The sequence below is a fragment of the Microcaecilia unicolor genome, chromosome 1 (assembly GCF_901765095.1).
Source record: "Microcaecilia unicolor chromosome 1, aMicUni1.1, whole genome shotgun sequence".
Taxonomy (NCBI): domain Eukaryota; kingdom Metazoa; phylum Chordata; class Amphibia; order Gymnophiona; family Siphonopidae; genus Microcaecilia; species Microcaecilia unicolor.
In genome coordinates, this window is record NC_044031.1 from 504,045,234 (window position 1) to 504,067,464 (window position 22,231).

Below are 22,231 nucleotides of genomic sequence, written 5' to 3' on the forward strand. Positions count from 1 at the left end.
CCACTTCCCTGCCTCCAGGTTTTCTGGATATCCATAATGAATATGTGCCAGGTAACTTTGCATATCCTGTATTTCTGGTGCATGTATATTACTTCACACATATTCACAGTGGGGTCCCCAGGACAGGTTTGGGAAGTCCTGCACTAAATGCTCTCTTTTCTCCCATTAGAGAGTCTTTTGTTTTGAAGTATGTTTCTAATTTGCAAGACCTGTGACACAAATTCCTGAAGTTCAGGATTTCTCCACAATGTAGTCATACTTTAAAAAATATATCTATAACTCTTTATGACTCCCGGCAATTAGTCATGTATCCAAAAATTTGTAGTTTTCTAAGAAATGAAGTAACATCTTGAAAACTTATTGCTGCTCCTTATCTCATAGTAGCGCAATGTCTGTGCAGACTATCTTTGTTAACAGCATTTCACACTGGCTTGCAACAGACTTTTTACCCTCATGGAGACTGTTACAGGATGATGTACTACTACTACTACTACTACTTGACATTTCTAAAGCGCTACTAGGGTTACGCAGCGCTGTACAATTTAACATAGAAGGACAGTCCCTGCTCAAAGGAGCTTACAGTCTACCAAAGCAGAAGTAAAAAGCTCTGATCCTCAAGTGCTGTCAGCCAATACAGTGCATTCATGAGATGCATTTACATGCATTGCATCAATTGCATTAAAGTTTATTTATTTATTTCATCTATATCCCACATTATCTCAATAGATCAATTCCAAAGTGGCTAACAACTTATTGTGATTAACAGTACAAAAGGTGATACTGGGTTAGTATACATAAGTACATAAGTATAAGTACTGCCATACTGGGACAGACTGAAGGTCCATCAAGCCCAGCATTTTGTTTCCATCAGTGACCAATCCAGGTTACAAGTACCTGGCAAGATCCCACAACAGTACAATACAGTTTATGCTGCTTATCCTAGAAATAAGCAGTGGATTTTCCCCAAGTCCATTTTAATAACTGCTTATGGACTTTTCTTTTAGGAAGTCATCCAATCCTTTTTTAAACCCCCCCAAGCTAACTGTTTTTACAACATTCTCTAGGAACGAATTCCAAACACAGAGCAAAATAATGTCACTTACTCAGAAAAATCTCCTCTTCTCTCTCAGAAGTTAAGTGGAACCTTTCCTCTATATATTGTTTGGATTCTAAGAAGACTGCTTCAAACAAACCCTTTGATGCTAGCCCAGTAATCAGATTGACCTTTACAAATATTCTACTTCCTCATACCTTAATTAACACATATTCAGGTCAGCAGGCAAAGAACAGAATATAACTTTCTTTTAGGACAGTTTGAGCCTTGCTACTATCCTTTTTAATATTCGTGGCTGTTAAAGTTTCAGTTTAAAACTATAGGAAAAGGGGTTGTACACTATGGAAGCTAGTTAATAATACTTGCTTCTCTCTCTTTTATTTTATTTTTCTAAGACTGAACTAGGCCCTAATGTCCTTCTAGAGTTTGTGGCAGAAAATTAAATTAAAGTTTTAAAACTATGGGGTAAAGGCTATGGAGACTAGCTAATAAAGCTTTTTACATCAGGAATTAATTCAGTGGACAGCACCAGTTAATTTTTGGTGAGGTCTCCAGAAGAAGCCATTTGCAAAACTGCACAGAGAGCACAACCGATATTATCGCCTGAAGATTTGACAGTGCTGTTAACCCTTCATACAGTGAAGCTACACTGTTGTGCTTCCAAAGTGTGACTTTCATTTTTGACATATTATTTGTTTGATAGATACTATAGATAAGGATAAAAGTTTGATATTATTGAAACTATCAAACAATTTTGGTGAGTTTTTTTTAGACCTATGATTATGTTTTGATTGATTACAATGTTGAGTGGCTACATTGAAATTTGAGCCTCAGTATCATTGATAATGGTCTTTATGAGGTCTTTTCCTCCTTATTTTTGAAAAGGTCATATATATTTCCTGTATTTTTCCAGACATTCACCAATGTGTATTTTAGATTTTTCTGATTTTCTACTTGGTGCAATAGATCTTAGGGCTCCTTTTACTAAGCGACGGTAAGCCCAATGCAGGCTTACTCTTCGCTATTTAGGAAGTACCGCCGGGCTAACGCAGCAGCTCAGAGTTACATCCCACCCCTACCGCTCCGTCATTTTTGGCACTATGCAAATTTGTAGCACCGGTTACCACCGGGTTACATAAGTTACATAAGTAATGCCACACTGGGAAAAGACCAAGGGTCCATCGAGCCCAGCATCCTGTCCACGACAGCGGCCAATCCAGGCCAAGGATTGTACATTTGGGCAAGCTTCCCAAATGTACAAACATTCTATACACGTTATTCCTGGAATTGTGGATTTTTCCCAAGTCCATTTAGTAGCGGTTTATTGACTTGTCCTTTAGGAAACCATCTAACCTTTTTTAAAACTTTGCCAACCTAACCGCCTTCACCACGTTCTCCAGCAACGAATTCCAGAGTTTAATTACGCGTTGGGTGAAGAAACATTTTCTCCGATTTGTTTTAAACTTACTACACTGTAGTTTCATCACATGCTCCCTAGTCCTAGTATTTTTGGAAAGCGTGAACAGACGCTTCACATCCACCTGTTTCACTCCACTCATTATTTTATATACCTCTATCCCTCAGCTGTCTCTTCTCCAAGCTGAAAAGCCCTAGCCTCCTTAGTCTTTCTTCATAGGGAAGTCGTTCCATCCCCGCTATCATTTTAGTCGCCCTTCGCTGCACTTTTTCCAATTCCACAATATCTTTCTTGAGATGCGGCAACCAGAATTGAACACAATACTCAAGGTGCGGTCGGGTTAGCACGGGAGCCCTTACTGCCACTTCAATGGGTGGCAGTAAGGCCCTCCCCCCCCCCCCCCCCCACCTGAATTGGCCTTGCGTCAAGTGTTTTACTTGCCACCCAGCTATTTCCTGAAGGAAAGCAAGACCAGCCCTTTTACCAGCTGTAATATATCTGATACTCAACTGGAAACCAATGTAATTGTTTAAACTTTGGTGTCACATGTTCTTGTCTGCTACCACCAGTTATCTTTCTAGCTTTTGCATTCTGAAAAACCTGGAGTGCTCTAATTAGTGACTTTTCACAACACCCAGATACAGGGCTGGTCCTAGGGGTTCTGGTGCCCTCCTGCAGCCGATTATTCGGTGCCCCTATCCATCCAGGGGCGGGATCACTATGGCTCCGCCCCTACAGGAGTCACACCCCCTTTTACTAGCCATGGCATTATTGAAAATATTACACCTGTCTTCCCTTCTCTCCATCCACCCATGTCCAACAATTCTCTCCCTGCCCTCCCCTCCATCCACCCATGTCCAGCAACTCCCTTGCCCTCCATCCATCTATCCATCCATATCCAGCAATTCTCCTCTCCCTGGTTGCCCCCCTCCATTCATCCATATCCAGCAATTCTCTCTATCCCCTGCCCTCCCCTCCATGTCCAGCAATTTCTCCTCTCTCCCTGGGCTCTGCCCTCCCATCCATGTCCATTCTTGTCTATCGATGCTCCTCTCTCCCCTTCCCTCCTCCATCCATCCATATCCAGCACTTATCCTCCCTCCCCTCCATGTCCAGCAATTTCTCCTCTCTCCCTGGGCGCTGTCCTCCCATCCATGTCCATCGATCAATGCTCCTGTCTCCCCTGCCATCCTGCTCCCATGTCCACCTGCCCGCCCTCTTCTCTGGTTTAAATCTTGTGTTTAAATTTACCTCCGATGTCGCAGCAGCTGTGCAGCGTCAGTGAAAGCGCTGCTGCCATCTCCCAGCCTTCCCTTCACTCGTTCGTTCCCTCAGTGTCCCTCCTTCTTCTGATGTCATTTCCTTGCGAGGGCGGGACACTGAGAGGGAACAAACGACCGAAGGGAAAGCTAGAGACGTCGGGCAGCAGCGCTTTCACTGATGCTGCAAAGCTGCTGTGACATCGGAGGTAAATTTAAATACAAGATTTAAGTGCCCCAGGGCAGCGCAGGTACCGGAGCAGGAAACCGAAGGCAGGGCTGCTGAAGGGGGCCGGGAGCTAAGCGGCGAGGGTAAACATGGCATGGTGGTGCCCTCCAGAGGTCGGCGCCCTCCTGCCATGCTTACCTCGCTTACTGGGTTGGACCGGCCCTGCCCAGATATGTCATATTACAAAATCCAATCTACTCAAAATAAAAGACTGTACTACTATTCGAAAAGAAGAAAACACAGTGAGGAAATGCATTTGACTTTCAGAACCAAGCACTAAACATTGATCTTAGTTTTACAGTGATACACAAATAAATAAAACAGGTCTTCACAACTCACATCTTGCCCTATCTGTGCACAAAAAGATAAGTGGGAATCAATAATCACACCTAAGCTTTTCACTCTCTGCTGTGTAAAAACTACAATCCCATCTAAATCACATTTTATCTGGCTCTATTACCAATCAACACAATTTCTGTCTTCATTAAATTCAACATTAACTTGTGACTTTTCATCCGATTCCCTACACAATCCATATATTGTTTCACTCTTCCAGCCACATCCTCTCCTACTAAAATAGTGAAAAAAACTTGATCATCTATGTACATTCTGTAACTTACTTGCATATCAGCAAATAAATCACCAAAAGCTTAGGGAGTAGAAATCCACGGGAGACGTATGTGTTAGGCGGGGAGAGTCTGATAGTTACGGACGGGGAGAGGGATCTTGGGGTGATAGTATCTGAGGACCTGAAGGTGACAAAACAGTGTGACAAGGTGGTGGCCATAGCTAGAAGATTGCTAGGCTGTATAAAGAGAGGTGTGACCAGCAGAAGAAAAGAGGTTATAATACCCCTGTATAAGACGTTGGTGAGGCCCCACCTGGAGTATTGTGTTCAATTTTGGAGGCTGTATCTTGCGAAGGATGTTAAAAAAATGGAAGCAGTGAAAGAAAAGCTATGAGAATGGTATGGGATTTGCGTTGCAAGACTTATGAGGAGAGACTTGTTGACCTGAACATGTATACCCTAGAGGAAAGGAGAAACAGGGGTGATATGATACAGATGTTCAAATATTTGAAAGGTATTAATCCGCAAATGAACCTTTTCCGAAGATGGGAAGGTGGTAGAATGAGAGGACATGAAATGAGATTGAAGGGGGGCAGACTCAAGAAAAATGTCAGGAAGTATTTTTTCACGGAGAGAGTGGTGGATGCTTGGAATGCCCTCCCGCGGGAGGTGGTGGAGAGGAAAACGGTAACGGAATTCAAACATGCGTTGGATAAACATAAAGGAATCCTGCTCAGAAGGAAGGGATCCCCAGAAACTTAGCCGATGGTGTGAGGCAGGGATGGTGGTTGGGAGGTGGGAATAGTGCTGGGCAGACTTATACAGTCTGTGCCCGAGCCGGTGGTGGGGAGGCGGGGCTGGTGGTGGTGAGGCGGGGATAGTGCTGGGCAGACTTATACGGTCTGTGCCGGAGCCGGTGGTGGGGAGGCGGGGCTGGTGGTGGGGAGGCTGGGATAGTGCTGGGATAGTGCTGGGCAGACTTATACGGTCTGTTCCCTGAAAAAGACAGGTACAAATCAAGGTAAGGTATACACAAAAAGTAGCACATGTGAGTTTATCTTGTTGGGCAGACTGGATGGACCGTGTAGGTCTTTTTCTGCCATCATCTACTATGTTACTATATAGAGGTTAAACAATAAAGCACCGCTTCCTTCCCCAACAGGTGTCCCCTTGCTTCCTTCCACCAGCATAAAGTCAACTACGTACTTTCTTCTTTATTTTATTATTTGATAGTGAATGGTGATGGTTTCTAACCTTTGGTATCCTTGTCACTATTACTTTTTTCCCCTCATTTTCTTTCTGGTAGCACCTTCCTTTTCTATTTCAGTCTCTCTTTCTTTCAGTAGGGTATGTTTTAATATATTCTCTTCCTTTTTCTGTCCCATCCTCTTCATTTATATTCTTTCTCCTGTACTTTCTCTTCTGTTCCTCACCTCCTTCTTTCTATATTATCACTTTGGATTAATTTACTTCCCTTTCCCTCACAGTCCAAAAATCTTGCCATCTCCTGTCATCTCTGTTCTCCCACTTCCCTCTTTTCCGTCCTCTCCCACCTATCACTGCAGTCTCCCCCATTTGTTCCCTCCCTTTGATCTCATCTTTGCACCTTCCTCTCTATTGCAATCTCCTTCTCCCTATTTCTTTCAAAATTTTTCTTCTCTCTTTGGGCATTCCTAGTGTCCCTTCCTTTCTCCCCTCCCACTCTTCACACTCATTTCCCCCACGTTCTTGCTCACTTCTCTTGCATTCCCCTTTCTTCCCACCTGTGCATTTATATAGAAATCCTGAAAACTAAACCCCCAAAGATACTCCCAAAGACTGGGTTGAGAACCTATGGGTATAATAACTAGTAGAATGCATCAGAAGTGCTCAGATTACAGGGTGTCACTATATGAAATTTTGCTTATTTCATTGAATGTACACTATGATATAAACTGCTTCAGTATTCAGTCAAAAGACAGTATAGTAAAAATGTAGGGCCCTGTTTACAAAGGCACACTAGACTTTTTAGCATGTGCTACAATTTAGCGCGTGCTAACCGTATAGATACCCATAATATTCCTATGGGCATTTAAATGGTTAGTGCATTATCATTTTTAGCGCAGGCTAAAAACGCTACCATGCCTTTGTAAACAGGTGTTTACTAAGGTATGCTAGTGTTTTTAGCACATGCAAAACATTAGCACGTGCTAACCATGTAGATGCCCATGCGACAAGGCGGTGGCTGTGGGCAGTAGGTTGCATAGAGAGGAGTATAACCAACAGAAGAAAGGAGGTGTTGATGCTCCTGTACAAGTCATTGGTGAGACCCACTTGGAGTATTGTGTTCAGTTTTGGAGGCCGTATCTTGCTAAGGATGTAAAAAGGCTTGAAGCGATTCAGAAAAAAATGACAAAAATGGTATGGGGTGTGCGTAGCCAGACTTACGAAGAGACACTTGCTGACCTGAACATGTAAACCCTGGAGAAATGGAGAAAACAGGGGATATGGTACAGATGTTCCAATATTTGAAAGGTATAAATCTGCAGACAAACATTTTACAGAGATGGGAAGGCAATAGAACTAGAGCACATGAATTGAGGTTGAAAAGGAGCCAACTCGGGAATAATGTCAGGAACTATTTTTTCACTGAGAGGGTGGTAGGTACCTGAAATGCCCTTCCACAGGATGTGGTGGAAATGCAAACTGTAGCGAAATTCAAAAAAACAAAAAGGAACCCTCTTTGGAAGGAATGGATCCAAAGAAGCTTAGCGGAGATTAGGTAGGAACACCGCTAATTGGGAAGCAAAGCCAGTACTGGGCAAGACTTCTATGGTCTGTGACTTGATCATGGCTGAATAGATTTGGAAGGGCTGCAGTGGAGCTTTTCAGGGGCTTTGACAAATTCAGAAATTTAGAAATTTAGAACAAGGACAGCACCGGGCAGACTTCTACAGTTTGAAAATGGCCTTGAAAATGGCAAGGAGAAATCAAGATCAGGTATAACATCATAAGTACATAAGTCCATAAGTATTGCCATACTGGGAAAGACCAAAGGTCCAACAAGCCCAGCATCCTGTTTCCAACAGTGGCCAATCCAGATCACAAATACCTGGCAAGATCCCAAAAAAGTACAAAACATTTTATACTGCTTATTCAAGAAATAGTGGATTTTCCCGAAGTCCATTTAATAACGATCTATGGACTTTTCCTTTAGGAAGCCGTCAAAACCTTTTTTAAACTCCGCTAAGCTAACCGCCTTTACCACATTCTCTGGCAACGAATTCCAGAGTTTAATTACACGTTGAATGAAGAAAAAGTTTCTCTGATTCGTTTTAAATTTACTACATTGTAGCCTCATCGCATGTCCCCTAGTCCTAGTATTTTTGGAAAGCGTGAACAGACGCTTGACATCTACCCATTCAACTCCACTCATTATTTTATAGACCTCTATCATATCTCCCCTCAGCCGCCTTTTCTCCAAGCTGAAGAGCTCTAGCCGCTTTAGCCTTTCCTCATAGGGAAGTTGTCCCATCTCCTTTATCATTTTTGTCGCCCTTCTCTGCACCTTTTCTAATTCCACTATATCGTTTTTGAGATACGGCGACCAGAATTGAACACAATATTTGTGGTGCAGTCGCACCATGGAGTGATACAAAGGCATAACAACATCCTCATTTTTGTTTTCCATTCCTTTCCTAATAATACCTAACATTCTATTTGCTTTCTTAGCCGATAGAATGTTAGGTATTATTAGGAAAGGAATGGAAAATAAAAACATTATACCATGGCACTTTGTTTGATTTATTCTTTGAAAAAAATCTAATAGATTATCTCAATGTTTCAGACAAGTGGAGTAATCCTAGCAGTGTGCCATAGGGCTCTCCCTTGACCCCACTCTTATTCAATATTTATATGTATTTGTTGGGGTATGTTCTGGAGAAATTGGGGGGTCTATTTTTATAGTTATGCTACTGATATGTTATCATACCTATTAATTCAATAGTTGCATCTTATTCAGTTTTACTTCACAATGTCATTGATACTTTAGATTCTTGAATGAAAATGCACAAACTTAAGTTAAATACAGACAAAACTTCATTAGTCGTTCCAGGGGTGTAGCCAGACACCCAATTTTCGGTGGGCCTGGGTCCAAGATGGGTGGGCAGAACTCCATTTGTCCCACAGGTGATTTGGTCTCTCCCTCTCTCGCCTGCATGCCTTATGGTCTCTCAAACATCCCCCCCTCTCCTGCATACCTTTTAAATAGCAGATTTTCACCAGCAGCGAGCAGCAACTAATACACACTGCTCATGTTGGAGGTGGTCCCTCTTCACAAAAGGGTGATAGGGAAGAAGCTGGAAACTACAGGCCGGTAAGCCTCACTTCGGTTATTGGAAAAGTAATGGAAGCGATGCTGAAGGAAAGGATAGTGAATTTCCTGGAAGCCAATAAGTTGCAAGATCAGAGACAGCTTGGTTTTACCAGAGGGAAATCGTGCCAAACGAATCTCATTGAATTCTTTGACTGGGTAACTGGAGAATTGAATCATCGACGTGCTATAGACTTAATCTACTTAGATTTTAGCAAAGCTTTTGACACGGTTCCCCACAGGAGGCTTTTAAATAAACTCAATGGGCTGAAGATAGGTCCCGAAGTGGTGAACTGGATTAGGAACTGGTTGACGGACAGACGACAGAGGTTGGTGGTAAATGGAGTTCGCTCGGAGGAGGGAAAGGTGAGTAGTGGAGTGCCTCAGGGATCGGTGCTGGGGCCGATTCTGTTCAATATATTTGTGAGTGACATTGCCGAAGGGTTAGAAGGTAAAGTTTGCCTAATTTGCGGATGATACTAAGATTTGCAACAGAGTGGACACCCGGGAGGGAGTGGAAAGCATGAAAAAGGATCTGAGGAAGCTAGAAGAATGGTCTAAGGTTTGGCAATTAAAATTCAATGCGAAGAAATGCAAAGTGATGCATTTAGGGAGTAGAAACCCACGAGAGACTTATGTGTTAGGCGGTGAGAGTCTGATAGGTACTGAGGGGGAGAGGGATCTTGGGGTGATAGTATCCGAGGATCTGAAGGCAACGAAACAGTGTGACAAGGCGGTGGTCGTAGCGAGAAGGTTGCTAGGCTGTATAGAGAGAGGTGTGATCAGCAGAAGAAAGGAAGTGTTGATGCCCCTGTACAAGTCATTGGTGAGGCCCCACCTGGAGTATTGTGTTCAGTTTTGGAGGCCGTACCTTGCGAAGGATGTTAAAAAAATGGAAGCGGTGCAAAGAAAAGCTACGAGAATGGAATGGGATTTGCCGTTCTAAGACGTATGAGCAGAGACTTGCTGACCTGAACATGTATACCCTGGAGGAAAGGAGGAACAGGGGTGATATGATACAGACGTTCAAATACTTGAAAGGTATTAATCTGCAAAAAAATCTTTTCCGGAGATGGGAAGGCGGTAGAACGAGAGGACATGAAATGAGATTGAAGGGGGGCAGACTCAGGAAAGATGTCAGGAAGTATTTTTTCACAGAGAGGGTGGTGGATGCTTGGAATGCCCTCCCGCGGGAGGTGGTGGAGATAAAAACGGTAACGGAATTCAAACATGCGTGGGATATGCATAAATGAATCCTATGCAGTAGGAATGGATCCTCAGAAGCTTAGCCAAAATTGGGTGGCGGAGCAGGTGGGGGAAGAGAGGTTGGTGGTTGGGAGGCGAGGATAGTGGAGGGCAGACTTATACGGTCTGTGCCAGAGCCAGTGATGGGAGGCGGGACTAGTGGTTGGGAGGCGGGAAATACTGCTGGGCAGACTTGTACGGTCTGTGCCCTGAAAAAGGCAGGTACAAATCAAGGTAAGGTATACACATATGAATTTATCTTGTTGGGCAGACTGGATGGACCATGCAGGTCTTTTTCTGCCATCATCTACTATGTTACTATGTATGTTGGCCCCACAGCCTTCCCTCTGATGCAACCCTGTTTCCACATAGGCGGGAATACATCAGAGGGAAGGCAGTGGGGCTGGTGCGGGCAGTATGTATCAGTCGCTGCTCAATGCAGGCAAAGATCTGCTATTTACAAGGTATGCAGGAGGGACAGTTGTTGGGAGCTTTTGGCTGGTGGGGCTTGTGGATCATAGGTGTGCTGCTACTGGGTGGGCCTGAGCTCAAAGTGGGTGGGCCTCAGCCCACCCAGGCCCACTCTTGGCTACGCCACTGAGTCATTCAGCTTTGGAAAAAGAAAATAGTGTAAGAATTAATCAGACGTTATATCAGTGTTGGGTATTTTATTAGATTCTAAGTTATCCTTTGATTTTCTGTCAATATGCTAACATAGAAAGCTTTTTCACTGTGCATAATCTCAGATGGCTACCCAAATTTTGATCAAGATCATTTCCATCTAATAGTGCAGTCTTTGACCCTGGGTATGTTAGATTACTGTAATGTTATTTACTTGGGTGTCTCAAAACAATTATTGAAGTGGTTACAGATCATTCAGAACTTGGCACTTTGATTTATTCTTTGAAAAAATCTGATAGAGTATCTCAATTTTTCATAAGGAGTCACTGGTTACTGGTTTATGCAAGTGTTCTATTCAAACTTTATTGTTTTATTTAGAAAGTTACCTATGGACTAGCTCCACTGTATTTTGTAGATCATTTTGAAAAATTAGAACTACAAGATCAATAGCTCTACTTTTCCTTTTTTCAAAAAACACAAAAAGATTCAGATTGCTAGATACTTTATTTTCATTCCAACAGCCTGTCTTGATAAAAATGTTCAGACTTTTTTGCTTTCTACTTCAAGTTATTTCAATATTAAAAAATATATAAAAACGTACTTTTTCCAGAAATTCATCTTGCAATCTACTAACTAGTTTGGATTAGTAGATTTTATTTTATTGTGAATGTGTATTCTTGTTCCTATTGATTGCAGATTCCTGGATATGCCAAGCTTCTACTACTGTGATCCACTTTGAACCACGAGGTATTGGCAGAATACAAGTTACATTGTTAATGTTAATGTTAATCTTGTTGGGAAGGCTGGATGGACTGTACAGGTCTTTATCTGCCATCATCTACTATGTTACTATGAGTACCTTTTTTCTTTTCAGCACCCTCTCTCTGGAATACTTCGCCTCTAGGACTTTGCACTGAAATGCCTTACAAACAAGTTAAGATAGATTTAAAAACATATGTTTTCATTGAGGCAATTAAAACATAAGGAATGTAGGATTGGGGATTGATAGGGGCAGTCACTATGTTCTATGCTTGCATGTTGGTTTCTTTCTCTTTGATTGATTGATTGATTGATTGATTGAATGTATATCTATCCTGTCCATTTGTACCGGTAGTTCTTTTCCTTTCTTTGATGACTTTATATTGTACATTGCCTAGACTTGCCATGCCCAAATTTGGTGATTAATCAAGTGTTTATAATAAACATAAGCATAAAAACAAACAAAAAGGGACTTGACGCACAGCCAAATTTCGGTATCAAATGCCTGCTTCAGGAGTCACAATAGCTCTTTTATTTCATTCAACTGCATGCAGTGTGCCTTTTATAATACTCCTTCCTGGTGAATGGTTGTAACCTGCTAGGTTTAGAGCCATTCAGCAAGAAGGATTCCTCGGGACCCTAGCAGCTGTGTGACTTACCCAAGGTCACAAGGAGCATCTACAAGGTCTGAACCATCCTTTATAAAATGTTCTGAGCTTTGTTATTTTACTCTTAAACACAATGGGAATTGCCCAAACTAAAGCATCAACAAAGACAAGGTAAGTTTAATATTAAGCAGTGATAATAATTTAGAGGTCGATATTCAGCTGATGATGTTCAGTGCTTTGCTGACTGTCGCTAGTGTTATGCCTGAAATTCAATGCTGGGCCATTCCGGGCTTCAGCATTGAATTTCTGGGTTTCTGGAGCCAGTTACACCATAGCTGGTTAAGTGCGATATTCAGCATTGACTTTTATAGAGTCCTATTTATGCAGTGTCTTTGATTGGTTAAGTGCTGAGTATCGACACGTAACAGGCTAAGTGCAAACTCCACCCACAGAATACCCCCCAAATATCTGGTTTTGATTTAAGTGCTAACCAGTCATTTTCAATGCCACTAACTTGTTAACTGCCATTGAAAATGACTGGTTAGCCCTTAACAGGTGGTTTAACCGTCCAAGAGCTTTTTCCAGCCGGTTAAATCACTTTGAATATTGATCCCTTAAAACAGTGTTTCGCAAGTTGTACCCCCTTGCCAGTCAGGTTTTCAGAATATTCACAATGAAAATGCATGAAATTTATTTGCATAAAGTGGAAGCAGTGTATGCAAATCAATTTAATGCATATTCATTGTAGATATCCTGAAAACATGACTGGCAAGGGGGTACTCCAGGACCAACTTGAGAAAACACTACCTTAAAATGTAATATACAAGATAGAATACAAAAACACAACAGCTGACATTTCATATTAGCTCTTCTACTCTCCGTCCATTAGAGTATGTAGAAACACTTTGAGCAATACATCAGAAATACTAATACTATGTTCCAACTAAGATGAGAAACAAAGAAACAGCCCCAGTAGATTTTTAATTAAAAAGCATTAAACTCACATTGAGCCCACTGGCTATTTTCTTGGCAATTTTGGGGGTTAATTGAAATGCGTGAGCATATTGCCAGTCCTGAAGATCACAGATAACTTTGGCCCCATTCCTCTGTGTCTCTGTTTCCTTCACAATGAGTTCTGATGTGATCACACATACACGATACACTTCGTATGCTGTAAAAAGCTTTGGGTCAAATCGCGCTGTAAAGAAAATTCATTTAAACGTCAGGGTTCCAAATGTTTTTATTAGATATTTTTCAAATTAACAAGTAACACAACAATCAAAACAGTGCAATGAGACATATAACATAGCAATCAATATATTGCTCTAACAAGGCCCATTTTGTTTATTGCAGCTCTTTCAAACTTCTAAGTATGACAAACAAAAAATTCCATCACATATTAAAACTTAGGGCCAAATGATCCTTCCAGTTACTAAGGATGAGTTTGCCGGCCAACAAAAGCGGAACGGTATTTGAGTTCAAGAAAGCTTGTGACAAGTATGTAAGTTCTCTAAGGGAGAGGAAGGGGTAGAAGATGTCATGGATGTGCAGACCATCATATGGTCTTTTATCTGTCTTCATTTTTCTCTGCGTTCCCATTAACTTCCATATAACAGTTCTATACATCAATTGTTCATGAATGTTCCATACATCACAGACCCTCTCCCATATTGCAGACCAAAAACATGATAGATTTGAAAAACAAATTAATATAAGGGAGAGCATATGTTTTATTTTTACATGGCCAACAGGAATCAGTAGCAATATGAGTCACTTTTAGAAGTTTTAACTGAGGTCCAGACACCTTTGTGTGCAATAAAATACACAGATTGTGATCAGTGCAAAGTGGGAAATTTGGGCTATTTGATTCCAAAAGAACTCCCTCTGCATAGCACCAAAGTATAATTTATCTTTCCCCAATATTTTTCTATCCCCATAGATGGGATTTGAACCAGCCACCTCTGGATTGCAAAATCAGTGCTCTAACCACTAGGCCACTCCAGTTGTATAATAGTGTATAAAATATGATACCCTTTTCTTAGAAACCAAAGCTCCCTTAGAGAAATCCTCAAATCTGCCAATAGTCTGATAATGAGGAAAGATTTAGGGGTCCTTTTACTAATGGATTTAACGTACGCTAATTGTTAGCATGTGCTAAATGAAAAGATGCCCATAGGAGTCTTAGCATTTAGCATGCACTAATTGTTAGCATGTGCCATATCCATTAGCATGCTTTAGTAAAAGGATCCCTTACTTTGTCAGATTGAATGATATGTCACAGTTGGAGCCAAGGAAAGTAAAATTTTTGTGGTGCAATCAGTGGCGTTCCTAGGGGGGCTGACACCCGGGGCGGATAGCCGATGTGCCCCGCCCCCCAGGTACAGCGCGACCCCCCCCCCCCCCCGGCGAAAGGACACCCCCCACCCCGGCGAAAGAACCCCCCTCCCGGGTGCACGCCGCTGGGGGGGTACCGTGTGCCGGTCAGCTTCATTCGTTTCCATGCTCCCTCTGTCCCGGAACAGAGGGAGCATGGAAATGAAGGAAGCTGACCGGCGTGCGGCACCCCTCCCAGCGGCATGCACCCGGGGCAGACCGCCCCCCCCCTTGGTGCGCCACTGGGTACAATAATCCCATTGCACCTCTGCAAATGATTTTAGCTGATTCACAACCACTAATTGTTTTAAATGCCACATCCCATGTGACTGCCAGCACACCCTATTTATCTTTTGGTTTTGGATCTGAAGATAATCCCATTGCCCCAAATAGGTATTTTTTCAAAGTACTATTCCTCAAAATCCATTTTACTTTCTAATTCTTTTAATGTGTTTTGGATATTTTAAGCAAATGTTTATTGAGAAGTTTATCCGTGATTTTCATACCAGGGTCGGTAGAATAGTTAGCAACTCTTCTACCTGCCTGAGCCATGTGGGTCTGTCCCAGCCTCAGTAGTGCTAAACCATTTACACCCATGCTGCAGGGCAAATGCCTGATGATAGAAGTCAAGGAAATTAACCCCATCCTGTGATTTGGACACTTATACTAAGAGCTTTCTGGGAGTTTTAGCAGACCAAATGAAATCAACCAGAGCAGTGGCATAGCCAAACAGACAATTTTGGGTGGGTCTGAACCCAGAGTGGGTGGGCACAGAAATTTTCACTCTGCCCCACCCCTTCTTCCCTCCACTCTCTACCCCTCCCCTGGCACCTCCCAACTCAAAATATACTTTGGCTCATGAGGATCCACAAGCTCTGTCAGCTGAAGACTTCCTCTGAAGACAGCCAGAACTCCCTTTTACCAAGCTTAGCAGACAGCAGCAGCTGCAGCATCAATGCTGGCACCCCACACATGCTTAGTTGTCGGTGGCTCAAGGATGCTGCCACCGTCTGCCAAGCTTAGTAGAAGGGAGTTTTTTGCTGCCTTCAGAGGAGGTCCTCAGCTGATGGAGCCTGGGGATTCCCCCCCCCCCCCCCCTCCAGCTACAGCAAGGGTCAAGACTAGTGTTAGACATGCTAGAGCCCAGGGCACAAAATAAAGAAGCCGCTTCCCCAATTCCCTGTCTTCCCTGCCTCCCCTCCAATCTTCCCACTTACCATTACAATCTCACTGATATCACCAAATACAGAAGAAGGAATCACATGTACTGCAACAGTGGAGAAATAAAAATAGAAATATATTTCTTTTTCTACTAAACCCACTCTCTCCCCCTCCTTACAGCATCTCTTTCTCTCACCCCCCCATGTCCAACAATGATCTCTCTCTTCTACCTGCTCATGCAGCATCTCTCCCTCCTCTCTACTCCCATACCCAACAAGTTTCCCTCTCTCCTACACCCCTCCCCGAGCAGTATCTCTTCTTCTCTCCCTCCCTTCCACTCCCATGTCCAACAATTTTCCCTTTCTCTTACACCCTCACATGCAGCATCTCTCTTTTTCTCCTTCCCCTCTACTCCACTCCCATGCCCAACAATATTCCCTCTCCAAAGCCCCCTCCACTCCCTTGCCCAATAAGTTTCCCTCTTTCCAACCCCCCCATGCCAAACAATTTTCCCTCTCTCCTACACCCCCCAACCATCATCTCTCCTTCTGTCCCTCCCCTTCACTCCCATGCCAATGCAGCATTGGGAGCATCGCAGCACTTCAAACCTTGAAATTCAAAGGGTCACTGGCAGCATATAAGAATCACTGCACTGCTGCCGGCTGACCCAGAAGCCTTCCCTTTGCCATGTCTTTCCTCCCAGGAAATTACATCATAGTAAGGGGGAAAGATGTGGCAGAGGGGAGGCTTCCAGGTCAGCTAGTAGCACTGGCAGCGATTTTTACATGCTGCCAGTGACCCTTTTGGGTTTCTGCCAGGTACTTGTGACCTGGCTTGGCCACTGTTTGGAAAACAGGATACTGGGCTTAATGGACCATTGTTCTGACCCAATATTGCTACTCTTATGTTCTTAAATGCTAGAAAACAATTAGGTTCTGGAGTGAAGGGAGCAACTACACAAACTGGTTTCCTATTATAGTTACCTAATAATTTAAATAAAACGGCTTACCAATCCTGAAAATTAGGACTTTGCTACCTGAGGAATCCCTTGACCTCAGAACACCAAGGCAACCAGCAGAAAGCAGGTTCATGACAGAAGACGGACACAAGTTTGCACTGATTTCAGGGCACTCAACTCTCCATTTGTGATAGTTCTTCAAAAGCTGGAAAGAGATTTGATTTACTCAAGTTCAGGTTAATACTTATATTTGTTACATTAAATTATGCTTGCTTAATCAATGGGATATGCCAGATAGATTTTGTAGATGGACCCATAGATCTTTCTCACCCATAAAATCTTTATTACTACAGGTTTGAGCAAGTCTCAAGAGGAGTGACATCAGGATTGAGGCCCAAGGGGTTGGGTAATGAAAAGGGAATTCCATATGCCCCGAAAAATATATCAACACCTGACAATTCCTAAGGCCAAAACATGCCCTCTCATTTGATAGTTTGGCACCTTCTGGAATAGACAGTGACAAACTAGCTTTGTGTCACCCCAAGAGGGGAATGATAAGATATAATACAGCCAGAAACCCCCACTGGAATGGTGGAGGGCTGAGCCATAGAGCTCAGGCTACTAGAGACATAGGCCAAGTCAGAAATCTGATGGCTGGCATAACTAAGAGCTTACTGGAAAAGTATGGCCTAGTTTTTAGCCCAGATTGAGGCCTAAATAATCTAAATTAGGAAAATTGGTCAGAGAAACATGAAACAAAATGGAGATCAGAAAACAAAATGGAAACTCTAAAGTGTCAGTTATAGAGTGGATATTCCCCAATTTCCCCATTCCCCCATTCCGAACCCGCCGCCAGCGTCGCTGACCACTGCCCGCAAACACCTCCGACAGATTGGCGCGCCTGGGCAAGGCGACTCGAGCAACCAGCTGAGACTTCATCATCACGGGTTCAGCGCTACCCGGACCCAACGGACGCGCCGCACTGCTCGACATCGCTGAGGGAGGATCGGTGCCCTAGTCCAGGGGCCCACCAAGCGGAGGACTGACTGGTGAGTGCCTAGACCGACCTGGGGTGTGCCGGAGATAGTAGACCAGGGCCGAATTCAGGTGAACTACCGGCGGGATCTGGTGGGCTGGAGGCTGATCGCTGCTACCTGCCAGCCACGCGACCGCCGAACCACGCTGACCAGGATGCATCGACGAGGTCCGGGGACTGGGTAATCAAGCGGGGACATAAGGAGAAACAGGGCCTCTGCCTGCTTGCTTGCTTGCTTTGATTCGACCTTGCTTTACAGTCATGCCTGCTACTACAAACCTGCCTTTGATTCTACCTGCTTGCTTTGAGTTTGCCATATAGCTTGCTGACTCTGCAAATCACCCAGACTGCCCGGACATCCAAATTTGGAATCGCACTGGAGAGTGCGATTCAATTGTCTGAATATAAGGAGATACAGGGCCCCTGCCGGCTTGCTTTTGATTTGATTTTGCTTTTGCTTCATAGCCTTGCATAACTTTAAAAATGCCTTTGATCTTGCTTGCTTGCTTTTGATTTGCTTTTTACCTCGCTTGACTCTGCAAATTACCTTTGATTTGACAAAGGACCTGATAGAACTGCCACTACTGCTGCCAGGACGCATACGACCTGTCTGCTTTGCCTACTCACTTTCGATTTGCTTATCGCCCTGATCTGATCTAGCAAAATTGCCTTTACCTGCTAACTTTGCTCTGCTTATGCAATTCTGCAACACTGCCTACAAACACACACCAAAAGCCTCTCACACTGTTCTGCTTCTAAACCTTAACTCCATCTACCTACCCTATATACTGTAAGCACCTGCACTACAACTGAACGATACCCTTACCACTTAGATCACTAACCCAAAGGTCTAATTATGCCAATGACTTGTTGAATTAATTACAGCTATGGACCACCTGTTCTAAGCACCGCAACACCTGCTGACACAACCACCGTCCTGAACCAATTGTTAAGACAGTCGATGCACTACAGATATCACAGACGCCACCCAACACATCCACGAACACTGTCCACAAACAACTGACATCACTAACAACACCCAATACTACAACGAATACCATCCACAAAGCCAACATGAATACCAACAAACTACTGATAATAATCTACCTCTCTCCCATAATCTACCACGCATGGACCACCCCTAACATCAACAACAACCCAACCACAATCCACCAACTCTATGCACAAACAATCAACAACCCACCAGACCAAAAACACAACAACCAACCTAAAGGAAAAAACTCCACATATGAACCTCACCAACAGAAAGAAAAAAAGAAAAGCAACAACGAAAAATTCAACCACCGAGATAACAAACAACTAATAAAAATAAATACATCTAACCTCCCAACAGAACCATACCGCTTCATCCGAATAGGATACATCAACGCAAGATCAGCAGTAAGTAACTCAATAGACATACTAGACTGGATTACCACAGAGAATTTAGACTTTCTATTTATCACCGAAACATGGTTCCATGGTCCCACAGACCCCGCCATCAAAGAGACATGCCCACCAGAATACAAAATCACCCATTGGGCAAGAACTGGAAAAAGAGGCGGCGGAATAGCCATAATTTACAAATCTGAGTTTACCATAACTACCACTGGCGAATCGACCTCACCACAACTCGAGATTGCCTCAACAAGAATCACTCATACAAACCTACAAGGACACCTCAACACAATACTATTCTACAGGCCACCAGGAAAATGGAAAGACTCCCAAACGCAACTCACAGACTTCATCTCCAATACATGTGTCTCTGCCTCAAATATCCTCATAATAGGAGATATCAACCTACACCTTGAGGACGACACCTCAACAGGCACACAAGAATGCAAAGACTTCTTAAAACTCTGGGATCTACACGCACCTAATAATCAACCAACACACGAAAAAGGACATACACTGGACATCATTACACACAAATTCGACCCAGACCTTACCCTCCTACTTACAGATACAAGATGGACACCCACACCATGGACAGACCACCATAAGGCGATGGTCTCCCTCCACTGGCGAAAAATACACAGAAACGCAATTAACAAACATGAACGAACAACATACACCACAAGAGGAAAAATAGACCCCACAACATTCTGGCAACAGGTCTACCAAAGTGAATGGTCAACAAATACAGACACCATCCAATTCCTCCAAGAATGGGACGACATATGCAGTACAACATTAGACACAATCGCCCCAATCCAAACTAGAACATCACACAGGAAAAAAACAAATTCATGGTTCACCGAAGAACTGAAAAAACTCAAAACACAAGTCAGAAAACTAGAACGTACATGGAATAAAAAGAAAGACGAACACACACTGAACGCCTGGAAATCACTCCGGAGGAAATACAAATACACAATTAAACAGACTAAAAGACTACACTACAAAACTATGATTGGACCAAACTACAAAGACACACACAAACTCTTCTATCTCGTAAACAAATTGCTTGACACCACACCAGTAACAACCAACAGCAAAGATACACCAGGGGTCGATGACCTCGCGAAATACTTCAAGGAAAAAATCATACAACTACGGTTCAAAATACCCACCAGCCCCACGGAATACACAACACTCCTAAGTTGTCTAGACCCAGAAGACGGAATATACCCAGCAGACAGGATCTGGACCGAATTCGAACTATTATCAGAAGACCTAATCTCTAAAACGCTCAAGAGATTCGCCAAATCCCAATGCAAACTAGATATCTGCCCAAACAACCTCATGAAATCAGCCCCCCAACAATTCATAATAGACCTAACTAACCACATGAACTACATGCTACAAAACGGACTTTTCCCAAAAGAAAAAGGAAACATTCTACTCACCCCAATACCCAAGGACACAAAGAAAAACACAAGCGAAATAACAAACTACAGACCAGTAGCATCCATACCACTAATAACTAAAATAACCGAAGGGATGGTTACCAAACAACTCACAAACTACCTCAACAAGTTCTCCATACTACACGACTCCCAATCAGGATTCCGGTCAAATCATAGCACAGAAACAGTGCTAATCACCCTAATGACCAAATTCAAACAAATGATTGCAACCGGCAACAATATACTCCTACTACAATTTGACATGTCGAGTGCCTTTGATATGGTAGACCACGAAATCCTTCTAAACATTCTCAAATACTTTGGCATAGGAGGTAATGTTCTAAACTGGTTCAAGGGGTTCTTAACCACACGTCCATATCAAGTCACATCAAACTCAACTACGTCAGCTGCATGGACACCTGATTGTGGAGTACCGCAAGGATCCCCCCTCTCACCAACTATTTTCAATCTAATGATGACCCCCCTGGCAAAACTTTTATCTAACCATAACCTCAATCCACATACAGTGGTGGAAATAAGTATTTGATCCCTTGCTGATTTTGTAAGTTTGCCCACTGACAAAGACATGAGCAGCCCATAATTGAAGGGTAGGTTATTGGTAACAGTGAGAGATAGCACATCACAAATTAAATCCGGAAAATCACATTGTGGAAAGTATATGAATTTATTTGCATTCTGCAGAGGGAAATAAGTATTTGATCCCCCACCAACCAGTAAGAGATCTGGCCCCTACAGACCAGGTAGATGCTCCAAATCAACTCGTTACCTGCATGACAGACAGCTGTCGGCAATGGTCACCTGTATGAAAGACACCTGTCCACAGACTCAGTGAATCAGTCAGACTCTAACCTCTACAAATGGCCAAGAGCAAGGAGCTGTCTAAGGATGTCAGGGACAAGATCATACACCTGCACAAGGCTGGAATGGGCTACAAAACCATCAGTAAGACGCTGGGCGAGAAGGAGACAACTGTTGGTGCCATAGTAAGAAAATGGAAGAAGTACAAAATGACTGTCAATCGACAAAGATCTGGGGCTCCACGCAAAATCTCACCTCGTGGGGTATCCTTGATCATGAGGAAGGTTAGAAATCAGCCTACAACTACAAGGGGGGAACTTGTCAATGATCTCAAGGCAGCTGGGACCACTGTCACCACGAAAACCATTGGTAACACATTACGACATAACGGATTGCAATCCTGCAGTGCCCGCAAGGTCCCCCTGCTCCGGAAGGCACATGTGACGGCCCGTCTGAAGTTTGCCAGTGAACACCTGGATGATGCCGAGAGTGATTGGGAGAAGGTGCTGTGGTCAGATGAGACAAAAATTGAGCTCTTTGGCATGAACTCAACTCGCCGTGTTTGGAGGAAGAGAAATGCTGCCTATGACCCAAAGAACACCGTCCCCACTGTCAAGCATGGAGGTGGAAATGTTATGTTTTGGGGGTGTTTCTCTGCTAAGGGCACAGGACTACTTCACCGCATCAATGGGAGAATGGATGGGGCCATGTACCGTACAATTCTGAGTGACAACCTCCTTCCCTCCGCCAGGGCCTTAAAAATGGGTCGTGGCTGGGTCTTCCAGCACGACAATGACCCAAAACATACAGCCAAGGCAACAAAGGAGTGGCTCAGGAAGAAGCACATTAGGGTCATGGAGTGGCCTAGCCAGTCACCAGACCTTAATCCCATTGAAAACTTATGGAGGGAGCTGAAGCTGC

At 43.3% G+C, this 22,231-nt stretch overlaps 1 protein-coding gene across 3 annotated transcripts in view; it reads right to left on the reverse strand.

Annotated features, from left to right (window-relative positions):
* LOC115477834 (alpha-tocopherol transfer protein-like) overlaps positions 1-22,231 on the reverse strand; it is an 88,803-nt gene that overhangs the window by 30,788 nt on the left and 35,784 nt on the right. For all 3 annotated transcript variants that reach the window (XM_030214946.1, XM_030214928.1, XM_030214937.1), the window contains exons 2-3: positions 16,655-16,808; positions 13,116-13,309 (exon numbers count right to left, since the gene is read on the reverse strand). In XM_030214946.1, coding sequence (XP_030070806.1) covers positions 13,116-13,309; positions 16,655-16,808 — 348 coding nt within the window. The remainder of the gene's footprint in view (positions 1-13,115; positions 13,310-16,654; positions 16,809-22,231) is intronic.